Source organism: Danio rerio, chromosome 8 (assembly GCF_052040795.2).
Source record: "Danio rerio strain M-AB ecotype USA chromosome 8, GRCz13ab, whole genome shotgun sequence".
Classification (NCBI taxonomy): domain Eukaryota; kingdom Metazoa; phylum Chordata; class Actinopteri; order Cypriniformes; family Danionidae; genus Danio; species Danio rerio.
Genome location: NC_141028.1, coordinates 37,700,001 through 37,726,749, shown reverse-complemented (window position 1 = coordinate 37,726,749; position 26,749 = coordinate 37,700,001). Strand labels below are relative to the sequence as shown.

The 26,749-nt window shown below is 38.0% G+C and overlaps 3 protein-coding genes across 24 annotated transcripts in view; 1 reads left to right on the top strand and 2 right to left on the bottom strand.

The window, feature by feature from the left end:
* The window catches only part of LOC147842743 (uncharacterized), a 227,523-nt gene that overhangs the window by 45,103 nt on the left and 155,671 nt on the right, over positions 1–26,749 (top strand). For 3 of the 17 annotated variants that reach the window (XM_087265083.1, XM_087265089.1, XM_087265074.1), the window contains exons 1-8: positions 18,468–18,580; positions 18,847–19,010; positions 20,116–20,283; positions 20,568–20,629; positions 20,894–20,968; positions 21,380–21,457; positions 21,773–21,856; positions 22,180–22,234. The exons of 1 other annotated variant lie outside the window; for it this stretch is intronic. The gene's annotated coding sequence lies outside the window, so the exon portion shown is untranslated. Of the gene's footprint in view, positions 1–7,015; positions 7,164–17,478; positions 17,703–18,467; positions 18,581–18,842; positions 19,011–20,115; positions 20,284–20,567; positions 20,630–20,893; positions 20,969–21,379; positions 21,458–21,772; positions 21,857–22,179; positions 22,235–26,749 lie in introns of those variants that run through there. 13 more of the 17 variants (XM_087265079.1, XM_087265092.1, XM_087265084.1 and 10 more) reach the window with 9 other exon arrangements.
* Positions 3,915–7,329, bottom strand: LOC100329755 (E3 ubiquitin-protein ligase RBBP6-like). Of its 4 annotated transcripts, none has more exons than XM_087262644.1 (7): positions 6,512–6,963; positions 6,320–6,416; positions 6,141–6,216; positions 5,906–5,994; positions 5,769–5,829; positions 5,527–5,666; positions 3,915–5,431 (listed from the first exon to the last, which is right to left on the bottom strand). In XM_087262644.1, exons 4-7 carry the CDS (start codon positions 5,938–5,940, stop codon positions 5,257–5,259), a joined length of 411 nt encoding a protein of 136 aa, XP_087118770.1. In that variant the 5' UTR covers positions 5,941–5,994; positions 6,141–6,216; positions 6,320–6,416; positions 6,512–6,963; the 3' UTR covers positions 3,915–5,256.
* LOC141375712 (E3 ubiquitin-protein ligase RBBP6-like) lies at positions 8,736–17,482 on the bottom strand. 3 transcript variants are annotated; one of them, XR_015498113.1, is made up of 7 exons: positions 17,149–17,482; positions 16,859–16,955; positions 16,680–16,755; positions 16,445–16,533; positions 16,066–16,205; positions 15,473–15,970; positions 8,736–9,612 (listed from the first exon to the last, which is right to left on the bottom strand). XR_015498113.1 is itself a non-coding variant. In XM_087264973.1 (7 exons), exons 1-7 carry the CDS (start codon positions 17,306–17,308, stop codon positions 15,796–15,798), a joined length of 798 nt encoding a protein of 265 aa, XP_087121099.1. In that variant the 5' UTR covers positions 17,309–17,482; the 3' UTR covers positions 14,819–15,795. The 3 variants fall into 3 exon arrangements, 2 of the variants coding, with proteins under 2 accessions (XP_087121099.1, XP_087121100.1); XM_087264973.1 differs by lacking the exon at positions 8,736–9,612 and adding an exon at positions 16,308–16,368 and having other exon boundaries at positions 14,819–15,970; XM_087264974.1 differs by lacking the exon at positions 8,736–9,612 and having other exon boundaries at positions 15,335–15,970.

Sequence of the window (26,749 nt, the reverse complement as noted above, 5' to 3'; positions counted from 1 at the left end):
ACAAGTGCATTGGTGAGTGATGGCATGGAAACTGACAGAAACAGGCATCTAACACTGCATCGCATGAACTACTCTTGGGTCGACCCTTGAAAGAAACCTTGAAAGAAACCATGAAAGAAACCTTGCAAGAAACAGCATGACCCTTGCAAGAAACCACATGAAACTTTGCATAAAACCTGGCATATAATCTCACCTATAACCATGCACATAACTCTTGGAATGGTTTGCAAAGATGTCTAATGCAGTAGGGACTTTTATGAAGAAACAAATAATTGCCATGTGCATAGCGATATCTGTGCAGGAAACCAGAAAGGAGCCATGTGAGAGAGCAGTGATACAAGGTCCAATTGGTCTAGGTGATTGAGTCTATCTGTGGATGCTCTGGAGAGCTCAGGAGGAAAGGACCATATCTGGATGAGGGCAAATCCAACAGCTGCCAAAGGGGATGCCATTGATGAGGTACCAATGCCTCAAAGGAGCGAAAGGGAACAACTCCAGCAAGGGAAAGCTGACCGGAAACAGAGGAGCCTAAATATTCCAAAGTTCTAAACTACTAAGTGCAACGTGTGGAAGCAAGAGGTTATCAGAGCAAAGTAAAGAGTGATTCTGATAATGTGCCTGAGTACCACATACAGCAGTGCCACAAGTCAAGGGATGATGAATGCACAACTGCAGATTTCAGAACTCAGACTCTTAACCACACATCTCCATCAACATCTTTTCAAAGTTTAATGAAGATGCTGATAGCTTACAAGAAGAGAAACAAGGATGAGCAAAGATCAAGATCAACATTTGATGCTTTTTACGTTTGCATATTGATTTTGTTTGCATATTTATTATAATATCACTTCAGTATATTCTACATGAGTGTGAAAACTAGCAGCTAGCACTGAACCAACTGAATACTTATGCTCAAAACATTGTTGTCTTTGATGTGTTAAGAGAAAAACAGAGTACAGTCTTTTACTTCCTTCAAATCAAGTGAGAGGGGAGATGTTTGGCTGGACTTCTGTCAAAGTACGGTGGCATAATCTGGTCAATTGATAACAGCTATGTGGCTAATATCAGTCACTAGATAGAGGTAATTAAGAGAACTGGATTATGAAATTGCACTTTGGGTTAAAAGACAATAATATTAAGACTAAAGTCTTTAGAGGAGGGATTGAAGAAGATTTCTATTCTCTCAGTGTGAAGTATTTTCTAAGTGTAAAGCAGTTAATTTTCTCTTCTCAAAATGTATGCAGCAAACATGCCAGCGTGTGTTAAAAATACAGTGATATGTCTGTGTGAGAGTGCCTGCACAGAAGCAACACTAGGAGAAGGCTGAGTGACTGATTGTGTAGAATAACTGAATATGTAAAGCACTGATTATATATGTTAAATACTTCTATGAAGCTATATGTGTCAGAAGTTAGAATGAGTAACATATTATCAAGTGATTATGCTTTCATGACAATGTATGTAAACACTTAATCCTTTTGCATAAGTTGCATCTATACTTTGCTGACATAGACCTGTAACATCTCTGCTGACATGAGCTAGTGGGCTGAGAGCCAAGAATAGCAGGACCCCTTAGACTAGAAACCTATTCAAAAATGGTCAAGAGTTAAAAAGAGACTTAGGGGTGTGTCAAATAATCCTGTATAAAAATTGTAACAAACACACTGAAAGTTTAGAAGGTGCAGGAGAGACTTCAGAATGCTCTGGGGTCTGCTCTGCTCTTTCTCGGCTTTATTATGGAGAATAAAGTCTATTTTCTGATATTCAAAACCTCTGGTCTGATAATTTCTAATTGATTAGACGTCGAATTTACGACAATCCCAATTGCTTTAAAGTCTCTTCAGTTTTTTACTAATGCTTCTGGCCTTCAGCTTAATATTGATAAGTGTGAGTTGCTTCCGATTAAAAAATGTGTTGCCACCTCTATTTATAATATTCCTGTCAAAGAGAATGTAAAATATTTAGGAATTAGAATAACAAAAGACATAAAACTAAGATGTAAGGAAAACTTTGACCCTATATTAGAAAAAACAAAAAAAAATTTAATGTTTGGTTACTAAGAGATTTATCTTTAAAAGGTAGGACTTTACTTACAAAAGCTGAAGGCATCTCTAGGTTATCCTATGCGGCTCATTCTTTATTTGTAGATAAACCGACCTGTAAATTGATTGATGTAATGCTGTTTAAATTTCTTTGGAAGAATAAAACGCACTATGTTAGAAAATCAGTTATTTTAAATTCCTATAATAAGGGTGGCTTAAACTTCATAGATTTTGATTCACTTAATAATACCTTAAAAATAAATTGGCTTAAACGCTTTCTCCACAATCAATCTTCTATTTGGAATGTAATTCCTAATTTTATTTTTTCTCAATTAGGAGGCATTGACTTTTTATTAATGTGTAATTTCTCAATTAACAAACTGCCTATCAAACTTTCCAATTTTCATCAGCAAATGCTTCAGGCTTGAAAACTTGTTTATAAGCACAATTTCTCGCCACACAATTTTTTAATTTGGAACAATTGTAATATTTTGTATAAGAGGAAATCTATATTCTTTAATAATTGGTTCAGTAACGGTGTGATATTAGTAAAGCAGTTATTTGACAGTAATGGTAATTTATTTACTTACTCTGTTTTTACTGCAAGATATAGTCTTGACATATGTAAAAAAGAATTTAATATAGTTTGTAAGGCCATCTCCTCTGAAATCTGTATGCTTTTTAGAAATAATAATAATAATAATTCATTGATTTCTGCTTGTTCCCTTAGTCCTGATTCTACTGCTGTTGGTTCTATTTGTTTTTCCACTAAAAAATCCAATCATAAAATCAGATCTTTATTTTTAGACCTTATCATCACAAATCCTTCTTCTATTTCTTATTGGAACAACCTATTTGATGATATTAAATGGTCGTATGTCTGGTCGCTCCCCCAGAAATTTTTTTTAACAAATAAAATTAAAGAAAAACTTTTAAAATTATTCACAGGTTTTATCCCGTTAAACAATATTTACAAAAATTCAAAAATGACATTGACATCTCTTGCACTTTCTGTGAAACCTCTTCTGAATCTGTTGCTCACTTGTTTTGGGAGTGTCCCACTGTTAAATCTTTTTGGTCTGATGTAAACTCTTTAATTGTCCAAAAGGTTTGTGGTGATTTTTCTTTAAGCTATCGTCATGTTATTTTGGGGCTATATATTAAAGGAAAAGAATTCCTTAATGCAACTTTTTGCATAAACCTCATTTTATTTATTGGAAAGTTTTTTATACACAAATGCAAATATACTCATAGTAAGCCTAATTTTTTATTTTTTAAACGAGAACTAGCTCTTTATTTAAAAAACATCATAGACTCTCACAATAAGAAAGCTATTAAAACTTCTAAAATATGTGGTTTATTTAATATTCTGCAATATTTTAATTTTTCTTTATGTGCCCTTAATTATTTATTTTTCTTCTTCTTTTCTCTCTCTTGTTCCCTTTAATTTCTTTTACATTTATTATATTTGTTCTAAATTTGTTACAATCCACTTTTTTCAAAAAGTAATATTTCTATTGATTGTACTATACTTCTTTCAGTTTTGTATCGGTATTTGTTGTAATGTAATGTTACTATTGCAATAAAAAAAAATAAAAATTCCAAAAAAAAAAAAAAGAATCAAATTTTAACACGGAAGAGTTTTTTTTGTCTCTCTCAAATTAAAGCAATATTTCTTAATCTTGTTGTTTTTTTTGTTTTTTTTTTTTTACTGTACAGTTGCCCCAGGTGTTAATCAGGTGTGATGCCTGCTCATCTGACCTTTGACCTCGGCACTTAACTGCTGCCAGTTTTCTTTCAATGCCATGAGATTTCTGAATTCTACATGCAGGAACCGATGCATTCCTTTTTTTTCCTTTTTTTTTTAAACAAAACAGATATGGCAGACACGGCCAAACATTGAAACTTTGGAGGGCATTGAGGGGGAAAAAAAAGCACAATATCATCAAGGGGAATAAAAGGTTTGATCAAAGCGTGCGTTTACACACGTTCATTTAAATATGGACAAAACCAACATTGGGTTATTTTTGTTATTAGATTTAAAATGCACGGACCCTATTTGACCCAGTGTTCATATATACATATGTTTTTATGAATGAATATTTTTGCATATAAAAGATAATAAAAGACTGACTAGACAGATTAGATAGTTTAATAGACAGATTGACACGTGTAGTCATTCGTTCCTGTGTATTTGATGACTAGCTTCAAGCAGTATCTGGCTGCAGACTTGCATGCAATCTGAGACACAAAGCACTCAGCGGAGCTAGTGAGGTCACTGTGAGAGGCGGGGTTAGGGGTGCACACTCACTGACAGCCTAGATTTAGCCTGGTTTTAACCAAGCCGTCTATTAGACTTTTAACCCTTATGTATTGTTCATATTGTTCAAGTGGCTGTTTTTGCCCCCAATGACCTCCATTATAACTAAACTTGTTTTAATTGCAAAGCCATGACACCAGATAGTAACTCATTCTTTATTGTTGGTGGTTTCCCTGTTGGGATGAGATAAAATGAGTCATTTTTACTTTTGATGGTCAGTTGGCACCTTTAAACACCCCAAAAAAATGCTTGCTGGGATGGTACCAAGAGGCTGTGCTCACTTCTGGACAGAGGGGGTGTAGACTTGCAGCTAGTGCCGATAAGAGGTGCAGACGCTGAGGCTGTTCTGTATGCGAGTGTTGAGGTTTTGAAACATCAGCTGACAACGTGTAGGTAGAGAGTAGCAGGTTCTGGGAGTAGATGAGCTTGTCACCGGTGTAGACTTTGACCGACTTGTGAAGTTACTCACAAGACCTCCGCTTATGGGACATTACCATTCAAATGAAACGTTTCCAGCAGAATATGACGCTTTAAAAAACTCCATCGGCACTGGTAACTATGAAAAACACGACTGAGCACTAATAGTGTACTCAACACTTTACACTGACATTTGAAGGATCACCTGACATTAAAGACTGAAGTAAGAACGCTGAAAAAAACCCATCAGATTTTAGCCCAGAAGAGTTTCTCTTTTCCTAAATTAAAGCAAAACTTCATGATATTGTGTTTATGAATTCATTCGTGTGTGTGTGTGTGTGTGTGTGTGTGTTGCACTGCTGGAGTGAAGGTTAACCAGTCCACACAGTTCATGCGGCTATAATCTTTATTATCTTTTATTAATAAACTATGTACAATATTTACACGTCGGCTCCAGGTCTCTTGGATGAAGGTCTCTCAGCGACGTGGTCTCTTCTGGTCGCCGCGCGTCTCTGGTGAAGATGGGGAGCGGGACCGTTTCCCTCCGGCGTCCCGGACCGAAGATGCCGCACCTGCTGAGGACGAGGAGGGCAAAGGCTCGGTCTGGCAGGAGAAGGACGGCCTCTTTCTCTTCTCAGCAGCATAGGCCTCACTGAACAGATCGAGCGCAAACACACACAAGCAGACATCATGTGAGATTTGGACAAACACTAGAACATGCGGCTATGCCAAGTACAGTTTACTCACGCGTCTATGATGGGAATGACGTATCTGCCGCTGCCGTCTATCATGACTCCCTTTCGGTCTGGGTCGTCCACCTCCAACAGGAAGCTGCGGGGAATCCCTGTGCTCTTCCGGATGCGCTTGTGCGGCGCGGAGCGGCTGCCCTGTGAATTGAGGAGTGACAGTCAAACTCTGAGCAAACAATCTGACTGATGAGGACAAGAGCTCAAGTTCACAGCAACCGTGAGCTTGGAAAACCCAGTTACCACATTAGTGGGGCAGTGCCTAATGTGGTGTCCCGGGATCCCAAGCAGCCTCATGGCCTCACTAGTGAACATCAGAACCATGAGAATCAGCTCAGACATCTCTCACAAAGCAAACCTGTCAGTGTCTGAACGCTCACCTGCTGGAGTAGTAGCACAGGCTGGACTGGTACATCACCGCTTTCAGCTTGTCCTCCTCTGACGCCTTTGCCTCAGCCAGATTCTCAGTCTGTTTCACAGGCATTTGCACATTTGAATCTTTTTCACCCTCAACCCTTCAAACAATCTCAAATCTCCCTAAGAAGCTGAGTGCGTGTGCGTATATTGTGTGCTTTACATTGCGTTTTGCTATTGTGCTATTCATTTGTTCAATACCTTCAACAACTGCTCCAGTGAGAGGAGTGAAGGATCAGCTCTAGGTGAAGGTTCACGCCAGCGTCCAGCTCGATGTCTGCAAAACAAAGGAGCTTGTGTGACTAAAACACCAGGGACAGACCAGGAGTCTTCATATAACATCTAACAGAGGACGCGTGTGCTCATTTCACAGCACTTACCCAACAAATCTTCTGTTTGAGGACTTCAGTCCCGCCGCAGGGATCCGTCTGATGATGACCGACGTGTTTTTAGGGATGAGAGCATCATCTGTGTATTCTGACAGCAAAATAAAATCAGAATCAGCACATAATTATGGAGCACGGTATACTTTGAGAGCCATTAGCCTTTTAAAACAGCCAAAACATCCCTACATGTCAGCATCAGCACCACCTTACAGCTTCCAGAAGTGTCTGGTGTAACGCATCTAATGTTAGCGTAGAACAGTTGAAGTGTCTTTTCCTCAACTCACCTTCATCAGTCTGGGCGTTGCTGATCTTCAGCTGGCAGAACTTCAGCCTCTTGCTCCTCATGATCTGCCGCTTCAGCTCCCCCGCGCTGATGTTGAGGCCTTCAAACTGGAGCGAGTCGTAGGTGAGTCGACTCTGGAACCTGTAGTGAACACAAGACATACTGAACACAAACACAAAGCACAGCGTAATAAAAAGGGTCAAACCTGAGTGATGGGAACAGCAGGCGATCAATCGACGTATCCAACGATCAATAATATCGATAATCTGGAAAAATTGTCACGGAGGACGCAGAGATCAGATGCCAATCGACACAGCGAGATTCAAACTACACCCACAGGACGGTTGTCATGGATGCTGATGATGAACACGTGACGCATGCGCTGTACAACTTTCGGCAATATTATCATTATTAATATTAATTTTATTGATAGTAGTAGTAAAATCATTGCGATAAGTATAATAAAATAAACAGCAGAACAGTTGGCCATCTCTGAATAATACACAGCGACGTTTCCCTGCACGAACGATTCAGGCCTTCGCCAAGAAGACTCGGGTGAGTCGATGATTCAGGGATTGATTCAACTGTCCGTTCATCCTATTGGCTTCTTTGGCTGAATGAATCGTTCAATGCTTTACTCAAATAAAGCGGCCTCTTGCTGCCACCTATTGGGGGTTTGCTTTTTTGTTTTCAAAAGTACTTTGACACTTTTTTAAAGGCACCTTTAAGTTCATTTTTGCACAAAAGCTCGTCTCTGTGCGTTCCAAATGGTTTGAAATTTCCTTAGCACATGGTTTTCTTGATGCGTTTGAAATTTTCAATGTAAATCCACTCGTACTTGCATTTGATCTTTATTATGCCTTAAAATCAAAACTATACTAAAGGTGTCTTATCCAAATGCAGATTTTCATTCAAAACGTTATGACAGAACCATATTACTTTACAGTGGCCCATGGATATATATATATATATATATGTGTGTGTGTGTGTGTTGCTTGTTTCTTATTTACCCATGCAGTGACTTTTAGGCATAAATACTATGTAGGCTTGCTAAAGGGTTGCATGAGAAATGTCATCATCGTGAGAGCTTGACTTTTTTTTTGTCGCTGCCTTTAGTTGTGGTGAAATGAGATGCATCATGTCGTTTATCTGTTTGTGCAGTCTGTACCTTCATTTCTGAATCGTGTGGCATCGTACTTGAAGCCAAGTCATTTAGCCCAAGGCATAGTTGTCTTAGAATGAGTAGTTTGCTGATCAAATTTCACATTTTGATGAGGCAAAACACATCTTGGATGTTTTAATTACTATTTTAGGTGAAAAACAAAACAATGAGATTTGTGTAAAATCTAAAGTTAACCAAGTCCAGCCCGCCATCTTGTCCTGCCTCTCAGTTCTCTTAAGCCTTGGGCCGGCTCTGTGAAGTGGCCTCTTTTGGGCTCATCATTGAAGACCGGACGAGCTGCAACATTTCGTTCTGCCAGGTTCTGGGAGTAGATGAGCATGTCATCGCTCTAGACTATGGTCAACTTGTGAAGTTACTCATACACCTCCGCTCATGGCATATTACCATTAAAATGAAACTTTTCCAGCAGAATATGACGCTCTAAAAAAAAAAACTCCATCGGCACTGGTAACTATGAAAAACACGACTGAGCACTAATGGTACACTCAACAATTTACACTGACATTTGAAGGATCACCTGACATTAAAGACTGACGTAAGAACGCTGGAGGAACATCAAATTTTAACACGGAAGAGTTTTTTTTGTCTCTCTCAAATTAAAGCAATATTTCTTAATCTTGTTGTTTTTTTTTTTTTTTACTGTACAGTTGCCCCAGGTGTTTATCAGGTGTGATGCCTGCTCATCTGACCTTTGACCTCGGCACTCAACTGCTGCCAGTTTTCTTTCAATGCCATGAGATTTCTGAATTCTACATGCAGGAACCGATGCATTCCTTTTTTTTCCTTTTTTTTTTTTAAACAAAACAGATATGGCAGACACGGCCAAACATTGAAACTTTGGAGGGCATTGAGGGGAAAAAAAAAGCACAATATCATCAAGGGGAATAAAAGGTTTGATCAAAGCGTGCGTTTACACACGTTCATGTAAATATGGACAAAACCAACATTGGGTTATTTTTGTTATTAGATTTAAAATGCACGGACCCTATTTGACCCAGTGTTCATATATACATATGTTTTTATGAATGAATATTTTTGCATATAAAAGATAATAAAAGACTGACTAGACAGATTAGATAGTTTAATAGACAGATTGACACGTGTAGTCATTCGTTCCTGTGTATTTGATGACTAGCTTCCAGCAGTATCTGGCTGCAGACTTGCATGCAATCTGAGACACAAAGCACTCAGCGGAGCTAGTGAGGTCACTGTGAGAGGCGGGGTTAGGGGTGCACACTCACTGACAGCCTAGATTTAGCCTGGTTTTAACCAAGCCGTCTATTAGACTTTTAACCCTTATGTATTGTTCATATTGTTCAAGTGGCTGTTTTTGCCCCCAATGACCTCCATTATAACTAAACTTGTTTTAATTGCAAAGCCATGACACCAGATAGTAACTCATTCTTTATTGTTGGTGGTTTCCCTGTTGGGATGAGATAAAATGAGTCATTTTTACTTTTGATGGTCAGTTGGCACCTTTAAACACCCCAAAAAAATGCTTGCTGGGATGGTACCAAGAGGCTGTGCTCACTTCTGGACAGAGGGGGTGTAGACTTGCAGCTAGTGCCGATAAGAGGTGCAGACGCTGAGGCTGTTCTGTATGCGAGTGTTGAGGTTTTGAAACATCAGCTGACAACGTGTAGGTAGAGAGTAGCAGGTTCTGGGAGTAGATGAGCTTGTCACCGGTGTAGACTTTGACCGACTTGTGAAGTTACTCACAAGACCTCCGCTTATGGGACATTACCATTCAAATGAAACGTTTCCAGCAGAATATGACGCTTTAAAAAACTCCATCGGCACTGGTAACTATGAAAAACACGACTGAGAGAGGACTTCCGGTTGCGCCACCGACAGGATGACTGCTTAATCTTCGAGCTCGCCGACGGTTAACAAAATAACCCCCTAAAACCTGATTTTGTGAAACTTTGGGAGTATTAAAGTAATGATGGAGAAAGGGGTCACCACAAGGAGCAAAATAACATCGAATGTATCAGAAAACAACCCTGAAACAAGTCAAGTAACGTTAAACAGAAGCCGTTCCCGGACACCATCACCTCATGGCGAAGAGGGCCCCGAGGTCAGTCTGCGGTGTATTCTCAACGAACTTCGAGAATTCAGAAAGGATAACATGGAGCAGTTTGACGAATTCAAACAGGATTTAAAAAGAACGAACGATAGACTGGAAGAGGCTGAGGAAAGAATTGAAGAGACCGAGACCACGCTACAATTAGCATCGACGCTAATCAAACGCCTCATACAGCGCCAAGCTAATCTGGAAGCCAGAGTGCTCGATCAGGAAGGACGGGCACGCAGAGATAATCTAAGGATTTACGGTATACCTGAAGACAAGGAAGGCACAGACATGATCGAGCTTCTAAATAATTTGCTGAAAAACGCATTGGACTTACCCCGGGACCGTGAACTTGGAATTGAACGAGCACATCGAGCGTTACAACCGAAACCCAGTAACCCGGAGGCAAAGCCACGCTCAAAAGTAGTGAAATTTTCGAGCTACCGGACGAAAGAAGAAGTGCTTCGAAAGGCCTGGCAGAGAAAAAAGGTGTATTTTAATGACACTCGTTTCTTCGTAGACCACGACTTCCCTTTAGAGGTGCTTAAAAAGCGAGGAGAGTATGTCGAAGTCAAGAAAGTATTGAAGGAGAAGCAAATAAAATTCCAGACCCCATACCCGGCAAGGATGCGTGTTTTCTATGAGGATGGCACCCAACTGTACCAGAGTGCGACGGAGGCAACGAAAGACTTGGTCAAGCGTGGATTTACAGTCGCGGTGGTGAAACCTTCCGTGGCAATAGAACAGGAGGAAATTACAGCTAAACAACTAACCACCTGGCAACCGGTACTGAAACGACGGGACCGGGGAGAAGATCAGAGATACGGAGAGGTGGCCGGTGACGCACAACCCAAAAAAGCTTCCCGCAGTCAGTATAAGGAGAAGCTTAAGCAATTTAGAAAATGAACAAAAACGGAATTCTATACATCTAATCCAGGAAAACAGCTAAGATCTCATATGTCTTTCACACCAATATTTTATCCTATCTGACTGTTTTTGAAACAATCATCTGAATGAATAACGTTATATTCCTAATTGCGTTCGAATAATGTTTGAAAATGTCGGTACTTGATTATTGACTGTCATCCGAGGATAATTTTCTTTTGGAGTTAGACTTTTTTTTTTGTGTTGTCTGGACTAATTTACGACCAATTAATAGGGCCCCACTTCTTGAATAAAGTGGACATTTCCCTTACGGAGGCTTAAAACGCAGTAAGCCCCATAAGGCTCTTTAGAATCGAGCCTCTACACCGGAAGCAACTGTTCTTGTTAGTTACGGTGGTGTAATGTTCTTTAAAATTGTTCTAATTTGGTATCAGTTTAGTATCTATAATTTAAGAGAGGCAATGTCAAAATATACACTACGGTCAATAAGAGAGACGCAGAGGGGAATTAAATTGGTTAGTAAACTACAAAAATATGAATAAAGGTAATCTTAATGTTATTACATTTAATGTAAATGGAGTGTTGAATCCAGCTAAGAGGAGTCAAATACTGTTAAAAATGAAAAAAGAAAATGCAGGGATAGTGTTGTTACAAGAGACACACCTTACACCAATAGAACATGAAAAATTAAAGAGAATGGGATTTTCCAAAGTGTATTATTCTTCTTACAAATCAGGACATAGAAGGGGAGTAGCAATATTAATTTTGCAAAAAATACCATTTGAACACCTCTCAGAAATTTCAGACAAGGAAGGGAGATATATTTCAGTAACAGGGAAAGTTGAAGATATTAATATAACTGTATGTAATGTATGTGCTCCCCCAGGAAGCAAGTTATCTTTCTATAGGAAAATAATTGACTTAATGATAGAAGGCAAAGGAATTGTTATATGTGGTGGAGATTGGAATATCCGTCTTAATCCAAATCTAGATTCATCAAAAAACTCTAAACTCACACCCCTACATAAAAAAATAAAAATTGTAATGAATGAGCTAGGTATAGTAGATCTCTGGAGAGATCTTTATCCAACAGGCCGTGACTACACTTTTTACTCAAACCCCCATGATGTATACTCACGAATAGATTATTTTTTTGTACTCAAGCGAGATCGACATAGAGTACAAACCTGTGATATTGGAACGATTGACCTATCTGATCACGCCCCTCTCTCTTGTACTATACATATTAGAGATAATCCAGGAAGAACATTGTGGAGATTAAATACAAATATGCTGAATAATCAACAATTTCAAACTCAAATTAAGGAAGATATAAAGTTATTTTTTACAGAGAATGATAATGGAGAAGTTAACCCAGCCATATTATGGGATACATTAAAAGCAGTCATTAGAGGTAGAATCATATCACTATGTGCTCAAGAAAAGAAACAAAAACGATTAAAATTAACAAACCTTAATGAAGAACTAAAAGATCTGGAATTACAACATAAGAAGGAAAAAAAATCTGATTTAATGACTAAAATAAAGAAAATCAGAAACGAGATAAATTGAATATATGCACAAGAAATTGAAAGAAAGATTAATTTTACAAAACAAAAATACTATGAATCTGGTCCAAAGGGCACTAAATTGTTAGCAAGAAGGATGCAAAAACAACAAATTGAGAGATCAATATACAAAATAAGGGATTTGAATTCTAAAAATACACTACACAAACAACATGAAATACAAAAGACTTTTAAAAACTATTACGAGCTCTTGTATACTCAGCCACATTTAAAGAACGCCCAACAAATAGAACAATTTCTCGATTCTATCAACCTACCAGTTGTAACAGAAGAACAAAATAAAATATTAACTGCTGAAATAACTGAAACTGAATTAGTCAACGCTATTTCTAATCTTAAATCAAATAAGTCACCTGGCCCCGACGGGTTTTCATCAGAATGGTATAAAACTTTTCGATCAAACTTAACTCCAAGCCTACTCCAAGCGTGCAATATCACTATAAAAGAGGGTAAGATGCCCCCATCATGGAATGAAGCAGTAATCTCTGTTTTACCAAAGGAGGGGAAAGATAAATTAGAATGCGGTTCATATAGGCCAATCTCGATCTTAAATGTTGATTATAAATTATACACAGGCATTCTCGCCAAAAGACTGGAAAAGATTCTTCCGCAGCTAATACATAAAGATCAGACAGGTTTTATCTCGCAAAGACAAACTTATGATAATATTAGAAGATCCTTACATATACTAAATCATATATATCAGAACAAAATGGAGGCTCTTTTAATCAGTCTTGACGCGGAGAAGGCTTTTGACTCTGTAAATTGGTCTTTTTTATATAAAGCTCTTGAAAGATTTGGCATACATGAAAACTTTATAAAAGGCATTCGTACAATTTACAATAAACCAGTAGCCCGGATAAAAATAAATGGATACCTCACAGACACCATAACATTACAACGGGGGACAAGACAAGGATGCCCAATCTCACCATTGTTATTTGCTCTATATATAGAACCTTTGGCACAATGGATAAGACAAACTAAAAATATTAAAGGTATAAACATAAATGGAGATATTCACAAGCTGGCATTGTATGCAGATGATATTTTGATTTATTTAAGCACACCCACAACCTCACTTCCTGAACTAATGACTTTACTGGAGAAATTTGGTTCCTATGCAGGTTATAAATTAAATATACAAAAAACACAGACCCTATCTTTTAAATATACACCCCCAGTAACTATAAAAGACAAATTGAATATGAAATGGGATCAGAAATCACTAGAATACTTAGGAATTCATTTAACAAAAGAGATTTCAACATTGGCAAAAGTAAATTATGATCCTCTACTAATAAATATTAAAAATGATATACACAGATGGAATGCCGTTTCTTTCTTGAGCTTTAGCCAGAGAATTGACGCAATAAGAGTGAATGTCCTTCCTGGATACCTCTATTTATTCCAAGCTCTCCCAACAGAAATACCCCAAACACATTGGTCAGAATTGAACAAGACCATTTCTAGATTCATTTGGCAGGGGAAAAAACCAAGGATTAAATTAAAAACAGTAGAACTTCCAAAGGAACAAGGAGGAATGGCTTTACCCTACTTTAAGGATTACTTTTATGCAGCCCAGACTAAATATCTGGTTAACCTATGTAACCCAACATATCAAGCAAAATGGAAAGACATTGAAATTACACTAATGAATGATCCTCCATTACAAGCGATATTGGCACATAAAAACCTGGGGGGATACATCGAAAAAACGCAAAATTTATGGATTAAAGCCCAATTAAAAATTTGGAACATTATAAAAGAAGAATACAAACTGAATGATAAACTACAAATAATTCAATGGTGTGCTTATGACACTGAATTCAAACCAAATCAAATGGACTATAGATTTAAATCCTGGATTTCTAAAGGAATATTAACATTCTACTCACTCACAGAGAAAGGCCTTTTGAAAGATTTTGAAAGTCTGAAGAAAGAATATAACCTGGATAAATCTGATTTTTATAGATACCTTCAATTACGTAACCACTTTGAAAATAATATTAAAATTAAAACAGATCTGGATGACTCAATACTGAAAATTTTTATAGATGCCTACAAAGGCAGTGGGAGTAAAGGTATAATTTCAAAACTTTATAAAGGATTTAGATCGATTAAACCCCATTCAACAGAATATGTTAAAGAAAAATGGGAAAAGGAAAGTAATGCCATTATTACGGTGGAAGAATGGTTAGACATATGTAGATTTACATCAAAATGTACTAATTCACATATGTGGAGAGAATTTGGATGGAAATGTCTAATGAGATTTTTCATCACGCCAAAACAAAGAGCATACACCACAGGAAAGAACACTAAGTGCTGGAGACTATGCGGGTCTCAGGAACCTAATCACTGGCACATTTTTTGGGAATGTCCAGTAATAAAACAATTTTGGGTAGAAGTACATGGAGTAATAGAAAACATACTTAATATTACACTACCCTTTCAATTTATAGTTATTTATTTTGGAAGCTCTGATATCCAAATATGTAAATCTGATAAATACTTACTTGATATTTTAATACTCGCAGCCAAAAAAGCAATTACAAGACACTGGTTACTTCCTGAATCCCCAACAACCCAAGAATGGCTAGAGATAGTATATAATATCTATGTGATGGAAAAAATTACATTCTCCCTTCGACTCCAAATTAATACATTTAGAAACATCTGGTCCAAGTGGACTGATTACGTTAGATTGCTCCATCCAATCTTCATAGAAATATAAAACTATTACTATCTAATTCCCATCCACATAACAAACATTTTTTCAATTTACGACCCATTGCACTCCCCCTCTTAATCATCTTTTTAAATTAGTAATTCACAGTTGATAATAACCTAAAGTTGAATGAATAAATAAAGATTTGACCCTCTCTGACCTATGGAAATTTAGTATTGATATTATTTATGTTACCATTTTACTGTTATTTTCATATATTGTATTTGATGAAACCTTTATTTATTTTTATATATTTTTTATTTTTTTGTGTTCTGTTACTTTAGAGTTTGTGAAAAAGAAAAATGTTAAGCAGTGGGAAATGTTTTCTCTTAAGTGGTATCATTGTACTGTGTTTATTGCTACTACAAATAAAAAGTTATAAAAAAGAAAAAAAAAGAAAAACACGACTGAGCACTAATAGTGTACTCAACACTTTACACTGACATTTGAAGGATCACCTGACATTAAAGACTGAAGTAAGAACGCTGAAAAAAACCCATCAGATTTTAGCCCAGAAGAGTTTCTCTTTTCCTAAATTAAAGCAAAACTTCATGATATTGTGTTTATGAATTCATTCGTGTGTGTGTGTGTGTGTGTGTGTGTTGCACTGCTGGAGTGAAGGTTAACCAGTCCACACAGTTCATGCGGCTATAATCTTTATTATCTTTTATTAATAAACTATGTACAATATTTACACGTCGGCTCCAGGTCTCTTGGATGAAGGTCTCTCAGCGACGTGGTCTCTTCTGGTCGCCGCGCGTCTCTGGTGAAGATGGGGAGCGGGACCGTTTCCCTCCGGCGTCCCGGACCGAAGATGCCGCACCTGCTGAGGACGAGGAGGGCAAAGGCTCGGTCTGGCAGGAGAAGGACGGCCTCTTTCTCTTCTCAGCAGCATAGGCCTCACTGAACAGATCGAGCGCAAACACACACAAGCAGACATCATGTGAGATTTGGACAAACACTAGAACATGCGGCTATGCCAAGTACAGTTTACTCACGCGTCTATGATGGGAATGACGTATCTGCCGCTGCCGTCTATCATGACTCCCTTTCGGTCTGGGTCGTCCACCTCCAACAGGAAGCTGCGGGGAATCCCTGTGCTCTTCCGGATGCGCTTGTGCGGCGCGGAGCGGCTGCCCTGTGAATTGAGGAGTGACAGTCAAACTCTGAGCAAACAATCTGACTGATGAGGACAAGAGCTCAAGTTCACAGCAACCGTGAGCTTGGAAAACCCAGTTACCACATTAGTGGGGCAGTGCCTAATGTGGTGTCCCGGGATCCCAAGCAGCCTCATGGCCTCACTAGTGAACATCAGAACCATGAGAATCAGCTCAGACATCTCTCACAAAGCAAACCTGTCAGTGTCTGAACGCTCACCTGCTGGAGTAGTAGCACAGGCTGGACTGGTACATCACCGCTTTCAGCTTGTCCTCCTCTGACGCCTTTGCCTCAGCCAGATTCTCAGTCTGTTTCACAGGCATTTGCACATTTGAATCTTTTTCACCCTCAACCCTTCAAACAATCTCAAATCTCCCTAAGAAGCTGAGTGCGTGTGCGTATATTGTGTGCTTTACATTGCGTTTTGCTATTGTGCTATTCATTTGTTCAATACCTTCAACAACTGCTCCAGTGAGAGGAGTGAAGGATCAGCTCTAGGTGAAGGTTCACGCCAGCGTCCAGCTTGATGTCTGCAAAACAAAGGAGCTTGTGTGACTAAAACACCAGGGACAGACCAGGAGTCTTCATATAACATCTAACAGAGGACGCGTGTGCTCATTTCACAGCACTTACCCAACAAATCTTCTGTTTGAGGACTTCAGTCCCGCCGCAGGGATCCGTCTGATGATGACCGACGTGTTTTTAGGGATGAGAGCATCATCTGTGTATTCTGACAGCAAAATAAAATCAGAATCAGCACATAATTATGGAGCACGGTATACTTTGAGAGCCATTAGCCTTTTAAAACAGCCAAAACATCCCTACATGTCAGCATCAGCACCACCTTACAGCTTCCAGAAGTGTCTGATGTAACGCATCTAATGTTAGCGTAGAACAGTTGAAGTGTCTTTTCCTCAACTCACCTTCATCAGTCTGGGCGTTGCTGATCTTCAGCTGGCAGAACTTCAGCCTCTTGCTCCTCATGATCTGCCGCTTCAGCTCCCCCGCGCTGATGTTGAGGCCTTCAAACTGGAGCGAGTCGTAGGTGAGTCGACTCTGGAACCTGTAGTGAACACAAGACATACTGAACACAAACACAAAGCACAGCGTAATAAAAAGGGTCAAACCTGAGTGATGGGAACAGCAGGCGATCAATCGACGTATCCAACGATCAATAATATCGATAATCTGGAAAAATTGTCACGGAGGACGCAGAGATCAGATGCCAATCGACACAGCGAGATTCAAACAACACCCACAGGACGGTTGTCATGGATGCTGATGATGAACACGTGACGCATGCGCTGTACAACTTCCGGCAATATTATCATTATTAATATTAATTTTATTGATAGTAGTAGTAAAATCATTGCGATAAGTATAATAAAATAAACAGCAGAACAGTTGGCCATCTCTGAATAATACACAGCGACGTTTCCCTGCACGAACGATTCAGGCCTTCGCCAAGAAGACTCGGGTGAGTCGATGATTCAGGGATTGATTCAACTGTCCGTTCATCCTATTGGCTTCTTTGGCTGAATGAATCGTTCAATGCTTTACTCAAATAAAGCGGCCTCTTGCTGCCACCTATTGGGGGTTTGCTTTTTTGTTTTCAAAAGTACTTTGACACTTTTTTAAAGGCACCTTTAAGTTCATTTTTGCACAAAAGCTCGTCTCTGTGCGTTCCAAATGGTTTGAAATTTCCTTAGCACATGGTTTTCTTGATGCGTTTGAAATTTTCAATGTAAATCCACTCGTACTTGCATTTGATCTTTATTATGCCTTAAAATCAAAACTATACTAAAGGTGTCTTATCCAAATGCAGATTTTCATTCAAAACGTTATGACAGAACCATATTACTTTACAGTGGCCCATAGATATATATATATATATATATATATATATATATATATATATATATATATATATATATATATATATATATATATATATATATATATATGTATATGTGTGTGTGTGTGTGTGTGTGTGTGTGTGTGTGTTTGTTTTTATCACATGGTGGGGACCTCAGCATGATAGCACACTCACAAAGTGGGGACCAAAAACATAGTGGGGACATGTTTTGCCTTTAAAAGACTCAGGGGGCGTTGCTGATATGCCTAGTGCAGTTTTTTTCACTGATCCCCACCTTGACCATTTACCTGAATTGAGTGTGTAAGTGTGTGTCGGCGCACTGCTCTATAGCGGTCCTGTAGTCGGATGGCGGTACTGCACCCTGACACACACTTGACGCAATTCACACACTCTGCCTACTGCACATGCGCAATCTCATAAATGAATCCGACTTTAATCAACTTAATTAAGATCTATCATCAAATTATTCGAATTTTTGGGTAAGTTAGAATGTTTTTCGCCATCATAATGTATTAAAATAGGTTATATGACAAATACTTATGTTGCATATTTTGACAGTTATCAGGTATAGTTAATTAAATGTTTTAACGAATTTCCTGGGTGTTTTAATCGATGTTGTTTCAAATTACGTATTAATATAACACTGATAAGACACAAACTACAGTTCGGTATGTAATTTAACTTGTTTACACGAGTAAAAGTTACTCGCGCTAATGTGCTAACTGCCCGGTGCTACGTGAGTCAGAGGCCGGGGTGGAGTGCATGAGCCGCGGTCAGACAGTCACCAATCACCGGGCGGCTAAATGGATCGACGGAGGATAAAACCATTAAAAGATGCGGAGAAACACATCACCAGCTCCACTGACAAGACCCATTCACTGGAAACCGAATATATAGAAGGTTACTAAGGTATGTTTTCATAGTTCTTGTATCGTACTTTTTAAATGGTTAATTGCTTTAAACATTTAACGTTAATCCTGAAATAACACTATTATATACTATTTATACGTTAATGTAGTAATATAGAGGTTATAATTAAAATGTGGGGCTATCTGGTCCTAGAAATGTACTTAATTTATTGTTCTATGACGTGTAGAAACGTTTTATTTTAGATAAATAATTATAATAAACTCCAACTTAGTGTAAAACATATATAAAAGTACATAAATGTTCACTGTGTGTGTTTTATTTATTTATTTGCTGTCAACTGGTAGCCTTTTACAATAAGGTTAAATTAGTTAATGCTGGTTAATGCATTTACTAACATGAACAATAAATAATACTTTATTACAGTATTTGTTCATGTTTGTTAACTTTAGTAAATGAAAATAAAGTTGTTCATTACTAGTTGAACACGCACAATGCATTAATTATTGCAATGCATTATTACTGGTACAAGCATGAATTTAGATTTGAATAATGCATTAGTAATTAGTAAATGTTAAACTGATTAATAAATGCTGTACATGCATTGTTCATTACTAGGTCATGTTAGTAAGTACATTAACTAATAAAACCTAATTGTAAAGTGTGACCTGTAAACAATTGAAGTGGAAAAAAAGTTCTTTAAAACTGTCCTAAGAAAGAAGAACAGGTGTTCAATAGTATTAGAACAACATTGTTGAAAGGTTCTGATCCACTTCAAAAGGTTTACTGTATTTATAATTCACACACAGAGAGGATGCTAATGTGAGGTTTTTGTAGTTTTTGAACCCTACACATTTCATTAAATCTTTTAGGTCAGAGTTTGCGTTGTCCACATTTATTAAAGGAAGTTTTGTGGTTGAGTACAAATGATAGAGCTTGTGGAAGCAAAGCATAGATGAGATATTAATAAAAATACTGTCTTTATGTTTGACTTTATATGGTAAAACAAGAACAGGTGGTTAAGTGTTTTCCCCATTCAAATGTACATGTATATATTATATTCATTCTGTTTGTATTCATGCCATAGTTTAGCTTTTTATTGCTATGAGAGGGCATAATTAAAATGTTGCTTGCTCTTTTCTCTTAGTTTTGCAGCATTGATGCCGATCATGAGGACGATCTGCACCCTAACTGCACTGTCAATAAGATCGTTGTTCAGAGAAAACCTCATTTGTGCCTTTTTGCAATCAGGGATATTTTCTTTGGAGAGGAAATAACGTTTGACTATGGCGCATGTGATTGGCCTTGGAGAAAGGTTTGACATTTTGATTACTTAATACATTAATCCTTAATACATTCAGCAAAGCTAAGAGTTTTTTAATGTTAATATAGATTAAGGGTAAATCTGTTCAAAAATAAAGAGTTTGCATCATCCATAAGAGATAATAAAATCAATCTCTTAATATCTTCTTCTTGTCTTAATGGGTAAAAAAGTTTAATTAATTGGGTAATGCTTTACTTTAAAGGGGGGTTCATAAGACTGTCATGAAAGCTTTATAGTCATGACATGACTTATATAACAAAGCTGTTTTTAAATAGCTTTCATTGAAGGATGCCCATATGACTGCAGAAGAAAACTGCTCCGACAACTCTCTGATGAGGTATGTTTATTAGTATTATTATTATTATTATTATTAGTAGTAGTAGTAGTAGTAGTAGATGTTGTTGCTGTAGTAGTGCATTTAATTGTAATTATTTAACTTAGTGTGTGTCCTAATTTATGAACATATGCAATTGTGTAACATTGTGGGGACCAGGGGCATGTTAGAGAAGCTGTGAAACACACACAGTACGGTCTGACATAGTGGGGACCGGAACCCTTGAGTACTGCTGTCTAACTAATATATATATATTTTTATATTCAGGTTTGCTGAAGTATGACCGTATGACAGAAGGAGAGAACAGCTCTGCTCCAGTACGAGACCCACAACTCTGATGAGGTGTGTTTATTAATATTGTTGTTGTTGTTGTTGTTGTTGTTGTTGTTGTTGTTGTTGTTGTTGTTGTTGTTGTTGTTGTTGTTGTTGTTGTTGTTGTTGTTGTTGTTGTTGTTGTTGTTGTTGTTGTTATTATTATTATTATTACTAGTTGTTGTAGTAGTAGTAGTAGTTGTTGTTGTAGTAGTAGTGCATTTAATTGTAATTATTTAACTTAATCAAAATATAGAAATGAAACAGAGAGTGTGTCCTAATTGGTGAACATATGCACTGACATTGTGGGGACCAGAGGCATGTTAGAGAAGCTGTAAAACACACTTAGTCCTGAATACACACACAGTACGGTCTGACATAGTGGGGACCGGGACCCTTGAGTACTGCTGTCTAACTAATATATATTATTTTTATTTTCAGCTTATATTGAAGGATGACCATATGACAGAGGAAGAGAACTGCTCTGCTCCAGTACATGACCCACAACTCTCTGATGAGGTGCGTTTAATGTTGTTGTTATTATTTTTATTAGTAGTAGTAGTTGTAGTAGTTGTTGTTGTAGTAGTAGTAGTGCATTTAATTGTAATTATTTAACTTAATCAAAATATATAAATGAAACAGAGTGTGTGTCCTAATGTATGAACATATGCACTAGTGTAACATTGTGGGGACCAGAGGCATGTTAGAGAAGCTGTGAAACACACTTAGTCCTGAATACACACAGTAAGGTCTGACATAGTGGGGACCGGAACCCTTGAGTACTGCTGTTTAACTAATATATATATATATATATATATTTTTTTTTTTATTCAGCTTTTATTGAAGGATGGAAGGATGACCATATGACAGAGGAAGAGAACTGCTCTGCTCCAGTAGGAGACCCACAACTCTGATGAGGTGTGTTTATAATAATAATAATAACAATTATTATTATTATTATTATTATTATTAATATTATTAGTTGTAGTAGTAATAGTAGTTGTTGTTGTAGTAGTGGTGTATTTAATTGTAACTATTTAACTTAATCAAAATATAGAAATGAAACAGAGTGTGTGTCCTAATTGGTGAACATATGCACTGACATTGTGGGGACCAGAGGCATGTTAGAGAAGCTGTGAAACACACTTAGTCCTCAATACACACACAGTAAGGTCTGACATAGTAGGGGACCGCGACCCTTGAGTACTGCTGTCTAACTAATATATATTTTTTATATTCAGCTTTTATTGAAGGATGACCATATGACAGAGGAAGAGAACTGCTCTGCTCCAACACGTAACTCACAACTCTGTTATTGCATATCAGATTTAACGAACCGTTTACTACGGATTTCATGTAATTTTGATAACTGTGCATTAATCAGATGTCATCAAGCTGCTGTGCCGTCAGCCAATCGTTGTATTGCTGATAATGATTTTGAGGATCGATAGATCTGTCACAACACACAGTCACAACACCTCTCAGATCAGTTTAATCTGATTCGCAAACTTTTTTGAAGAACCAAATTAGCCTAAGATGAGTTATCAAGATTAAAAGATCCAGGATCTGTAATATATTCTTAGATTATTTAAGCGAGGTCCGAAGAACAGACCCCTGGACCCTTGAGTACTACTGTCTAAATTATATTTTTCAAAATAAAAATTATAAATTATATATAAAAATATATAAAATAATTTTTTATAAAATATTTATAAAATTATATATAAAATATATATTTTTAATTATATACAGTTGAAGTCAGAATTATTAGCCCCCTTGTTTATTTCTTGTACTAAATTTCTGTTTAATGGAAAGCAGATTTTTTTAAACACATTTCTAATCATAACAGTGTTAATAACTCATCTCTAATAACTGATTTATTTTCTCTTTGCCATGATGACAGTAAAAATTATTTGACTAGATATTTTTCAAGACACTTCTATACAGCTTAAAGTGACATTTAAAGCTTCACTAAGTTAATTAGGGTAACTAGGCAAGTTATTGGAGGGATAATAATATTGACCTTAAAATGGTTCATAAAAAATTAAAACTGCTTTTATTCTAGCTGAAATAAAACAAATAAGACTTTCTCCAGAAGAAAAAAATATCATCAGACATACTATGAAAAAATTCCCTGCTCTGTTACACATCATTTGGGAAATATTTGTAAAAAAGTTTTAAAAAGGTGGGCTGACTTCAACTGTATATACTTTCATATATATATATATATATATATATATATATATATATATATATATATACAGTTGAAGTATAAATTATTAGACCCCTTGGAATTTTTCTCTTCTTTTTTTAAATATTTCCTAAACGATGTTTAACAGAGCAAGGAAATTTTCACAGTGTGTCTGTGTAAGATTTCCCCTATATTAGGCACCAGATTCAGCAAAGTTCAGCAGGTCGACCCGGAGACATGAGAAGAGACCAAACTGTAGTTAGAATGGTTTATTCGGCAAGCCTGACAACACAGGATGGACAGGGATATTTATACACAGGGGCTGATAGCAGAAAGGCACTCCAAATATGGGCTAGTCATACAGCATTTTGTCTTAACATGAATCAGCATATTTCATATCTGAGCATAGTGGAATTTTCCAGCGTGGGTGAAGCTGCGAAATGAAACCAGACCATGGCCTCAGACTTCTAACACCTGCAAAACTGAAACCAGACCATGGCCTCATATTTCTGACACACAAATACATATACACACAAAACCACAAGCACTTCTGCACGTAGCTGCAAACACACTAAAAAGAGGACAAAATGTTCTCTCAGTCCCCTCTTTTAGGCCGAAGGCCTAACGCATTAGTTTATAATTTTGGCCCATCATACTATCCATGGTAGCATAAACACGATTCATCAAACATTGTAAAAGAAAGGGGCCACAGCAACAAATAAGAAGGAAAATAATACATACAGGAATTATCATAGTAAGGAAAGGAGTCACCCAGCCGAACAGACCCATCATCCAACCCCAAGTTGTGTCGGGAACATAATCAGAAGTCATAGTAGTCTTTAACCCTTGGAGAGTGGACATAGCAGTACTCATTTACATACCCCCCCCTGGGATGCTGTTAAGAGATCTAGAGCCATTCTATTTTGCAAAACCATGGTACGTAAGTTTCCAAGTTCCTTATTCTGGGCTTCATTAATTATTTTGGAGGCATTTAGGAATAGGCCCATGCGATAGTCTAGGGTTTCAATTCTCAATAAAGCTTTTCCCACACCTATTTGCGGAAATAGAGCCAATACCATTTTACTACCAGTGGTCCATAATTTGAAATCCTCGGGCACGTCAGTACCCCATACAGAGTCATGGGGCTTCATTTCAGGGACACTGCGTTTAACTCTTTGCTGCGCTGACAGGACCTGGGCTGTCACAATAAAAGTGTGATCAGTCACATGCACAGGGGCACACTGCCCCGTCCAGTTGGCCGGTAATGACATGTAGGCGTTTTTTCCACACAATCACCACCCACCCTGGACCACATAAGTGCCATTTGAGGGTCCTGAGATGTCGACTGGGGCCCCCTCTCCCGAGGAGGCAATTTGTTGACAGTTAACAGTGCTTCCCATGAAATGAGAGCCCATGGTCTGGTTATAACACACAGGGTGTGTAATAGAGTGGTTAATAAAAACCTTGTGGCTAATAGGTGAGGGTTTAGCATGGCCAAATTTTACCCAAAATAGAGCATCACATGTACCATTTCTAATGCCAATCCGGTATGGATCGTAGTCATCGACAATTATATATGGATTCTGGTACCCTGATCCTGCAAAACTGGCAAAACATTTAGCAGCTGTTTTATTCATGGGTTTGGCATAAAGAGGGGTTTGCTTGGCTGAATGAGGCATAACAGAACATACATAACAACCAGATACATTATATGATCTAGCTAAAACCTTCACTTATTGATACCACATATTAGTTCCAATAGGATTGTCAGCCCCATCCTCTGCCCATCCAAATTCATGATCATGTGTCCAGCGTTTCAGCCTGGCTGCATTAGCTTGAGCAACAAGAAAGAGAAACAGTCCCAATGTCCATAGCCACTTCATGCTTATCCTTCTAGTAGTTATGCTGCGTGGAGGTGCTAGCTGATGTGGGGGCCCCCAAAGTATCTGTAAAACAAAGAGAGTCTGCAGACAGATTATCATAGTACAAAACTTATACATTTTTATTATTCAATAGGTGCTCGTTTTATCCTGGTTGCATGGATCCACTGTGGAGAAGAGGAGGTTAAAACGGCGGTTCTGGTTACAGCCACGACATCCGTCGGGGGGCCAAATTTGGGGTCCCCCAGTTCTGTGCTCATTTTATTGAACTGTCTAATCATTACTCTGTCACCAACCTTAAAGGGGTGTGTTGGGTCTACCGGCATCGGGGCTGAACCAGAATGTATGTTAGTCCAGTATGCATGCAATGTTGTTAGTAGCTGTTGTGCACATTCACTCATATGGATATCCAAAGAACCGTCACCCAGTGTGGTACCCCTTTGCCTCCATGGTGAGGGAAAGGGTCGTCCCATCACAGTCTCATAAGGAGAGAGACCGTGAAGACTTTTGTGAGGAGACATCCACATGTCTGCTAAAACGACAGGTAGCAAGGCGAGCCAATTTGAGTGCCCTGCATGTTACATAGCCTTTCTTAATTTGTCCTTGATAGTCCTATTAGTTCGTTCTATTATACCAGATGATTGTGGATGGTAGGGAATATGTAGCTGCCAATTAATTTGGAGTTCTTTAGCTAGATTTTGTATTACTTTCGCAGTAAATGAGGTTTCCTTATCTGAGTCTATGGCACATGGTATACCATATCTTGGAATGATTTCTCTTGTCAAACATCTGACAACTGTATTAGCATCTTCCTTACTGCATGGGAAGGCTTCAACCCATTTTGAAAATTTGTCCACAAAAACCAGTAAATATTTATTGAGACCCCTCTTTGGCAGATGTGTGAAATCTACCTGCCATTCCTGAAAAGGTGTTTCAGGAAGGGGCAATTGTTGATGTTTAGCTTGAGGTTTAGTGATATTATTTTGCGCACATATCAGACATCTATCTAAGGTGTTATTGTGCTGTAAATTATTAATGCATAAAAAGGAACTCATTGTGTCTATTAACTCATTGTCTATTAACTCATTGTGTCTATTACCCCTCTTCGGCCGCGGTGTGTAACACCGTGAAACTCGCGGACGAGAAAAGGAGCACATGAGGATGGGAGGCATAAACGGCCTTTACCATCTAGCATTATACCATTAGGATCAGTCGTGGCGTCACATTCAGACCAGTAAGTATGGTACTAAGTATTTAGTAAGCTGCTGTTTTAGATTTGTCAGGAGCTCCTCCTGATCATCTTTCCACGCGAGGCGTGTTTTTATACGAGTACGTGTCTTTTTATCATCTGTTTCTTCCTTAACAGTTTCTGTTTGTACTATATCAAGCTTGCGATCAAGAGCAGGTATTTTTGTTGTTATTTCTTCATCGTCATAGGACGAACCCATTTTGGTTTGGAGGATAAATCGATAATCTGCCCCAATTAGTTGGCAGTGACGCGAACTGCGCAACAGCATGTCTACAAATTGCAGTGGTTTGTCCACTTCGGGCAGAAGAGATATAAGATCTTTAAGAACAGAGGGTGAGGGCGGAATTATCTCTATCCCTCGTGGTTTAGCAACCCACACAGTAGCCACATTAGAAGCTGAAGTAGTGCCCTCCGTGCTGTCGGAGGGGACTGGTTTAGTTTTAATCATTTCTGTCAGAGACGGATAAATAGAAGGCACTGTAGGACTGTAG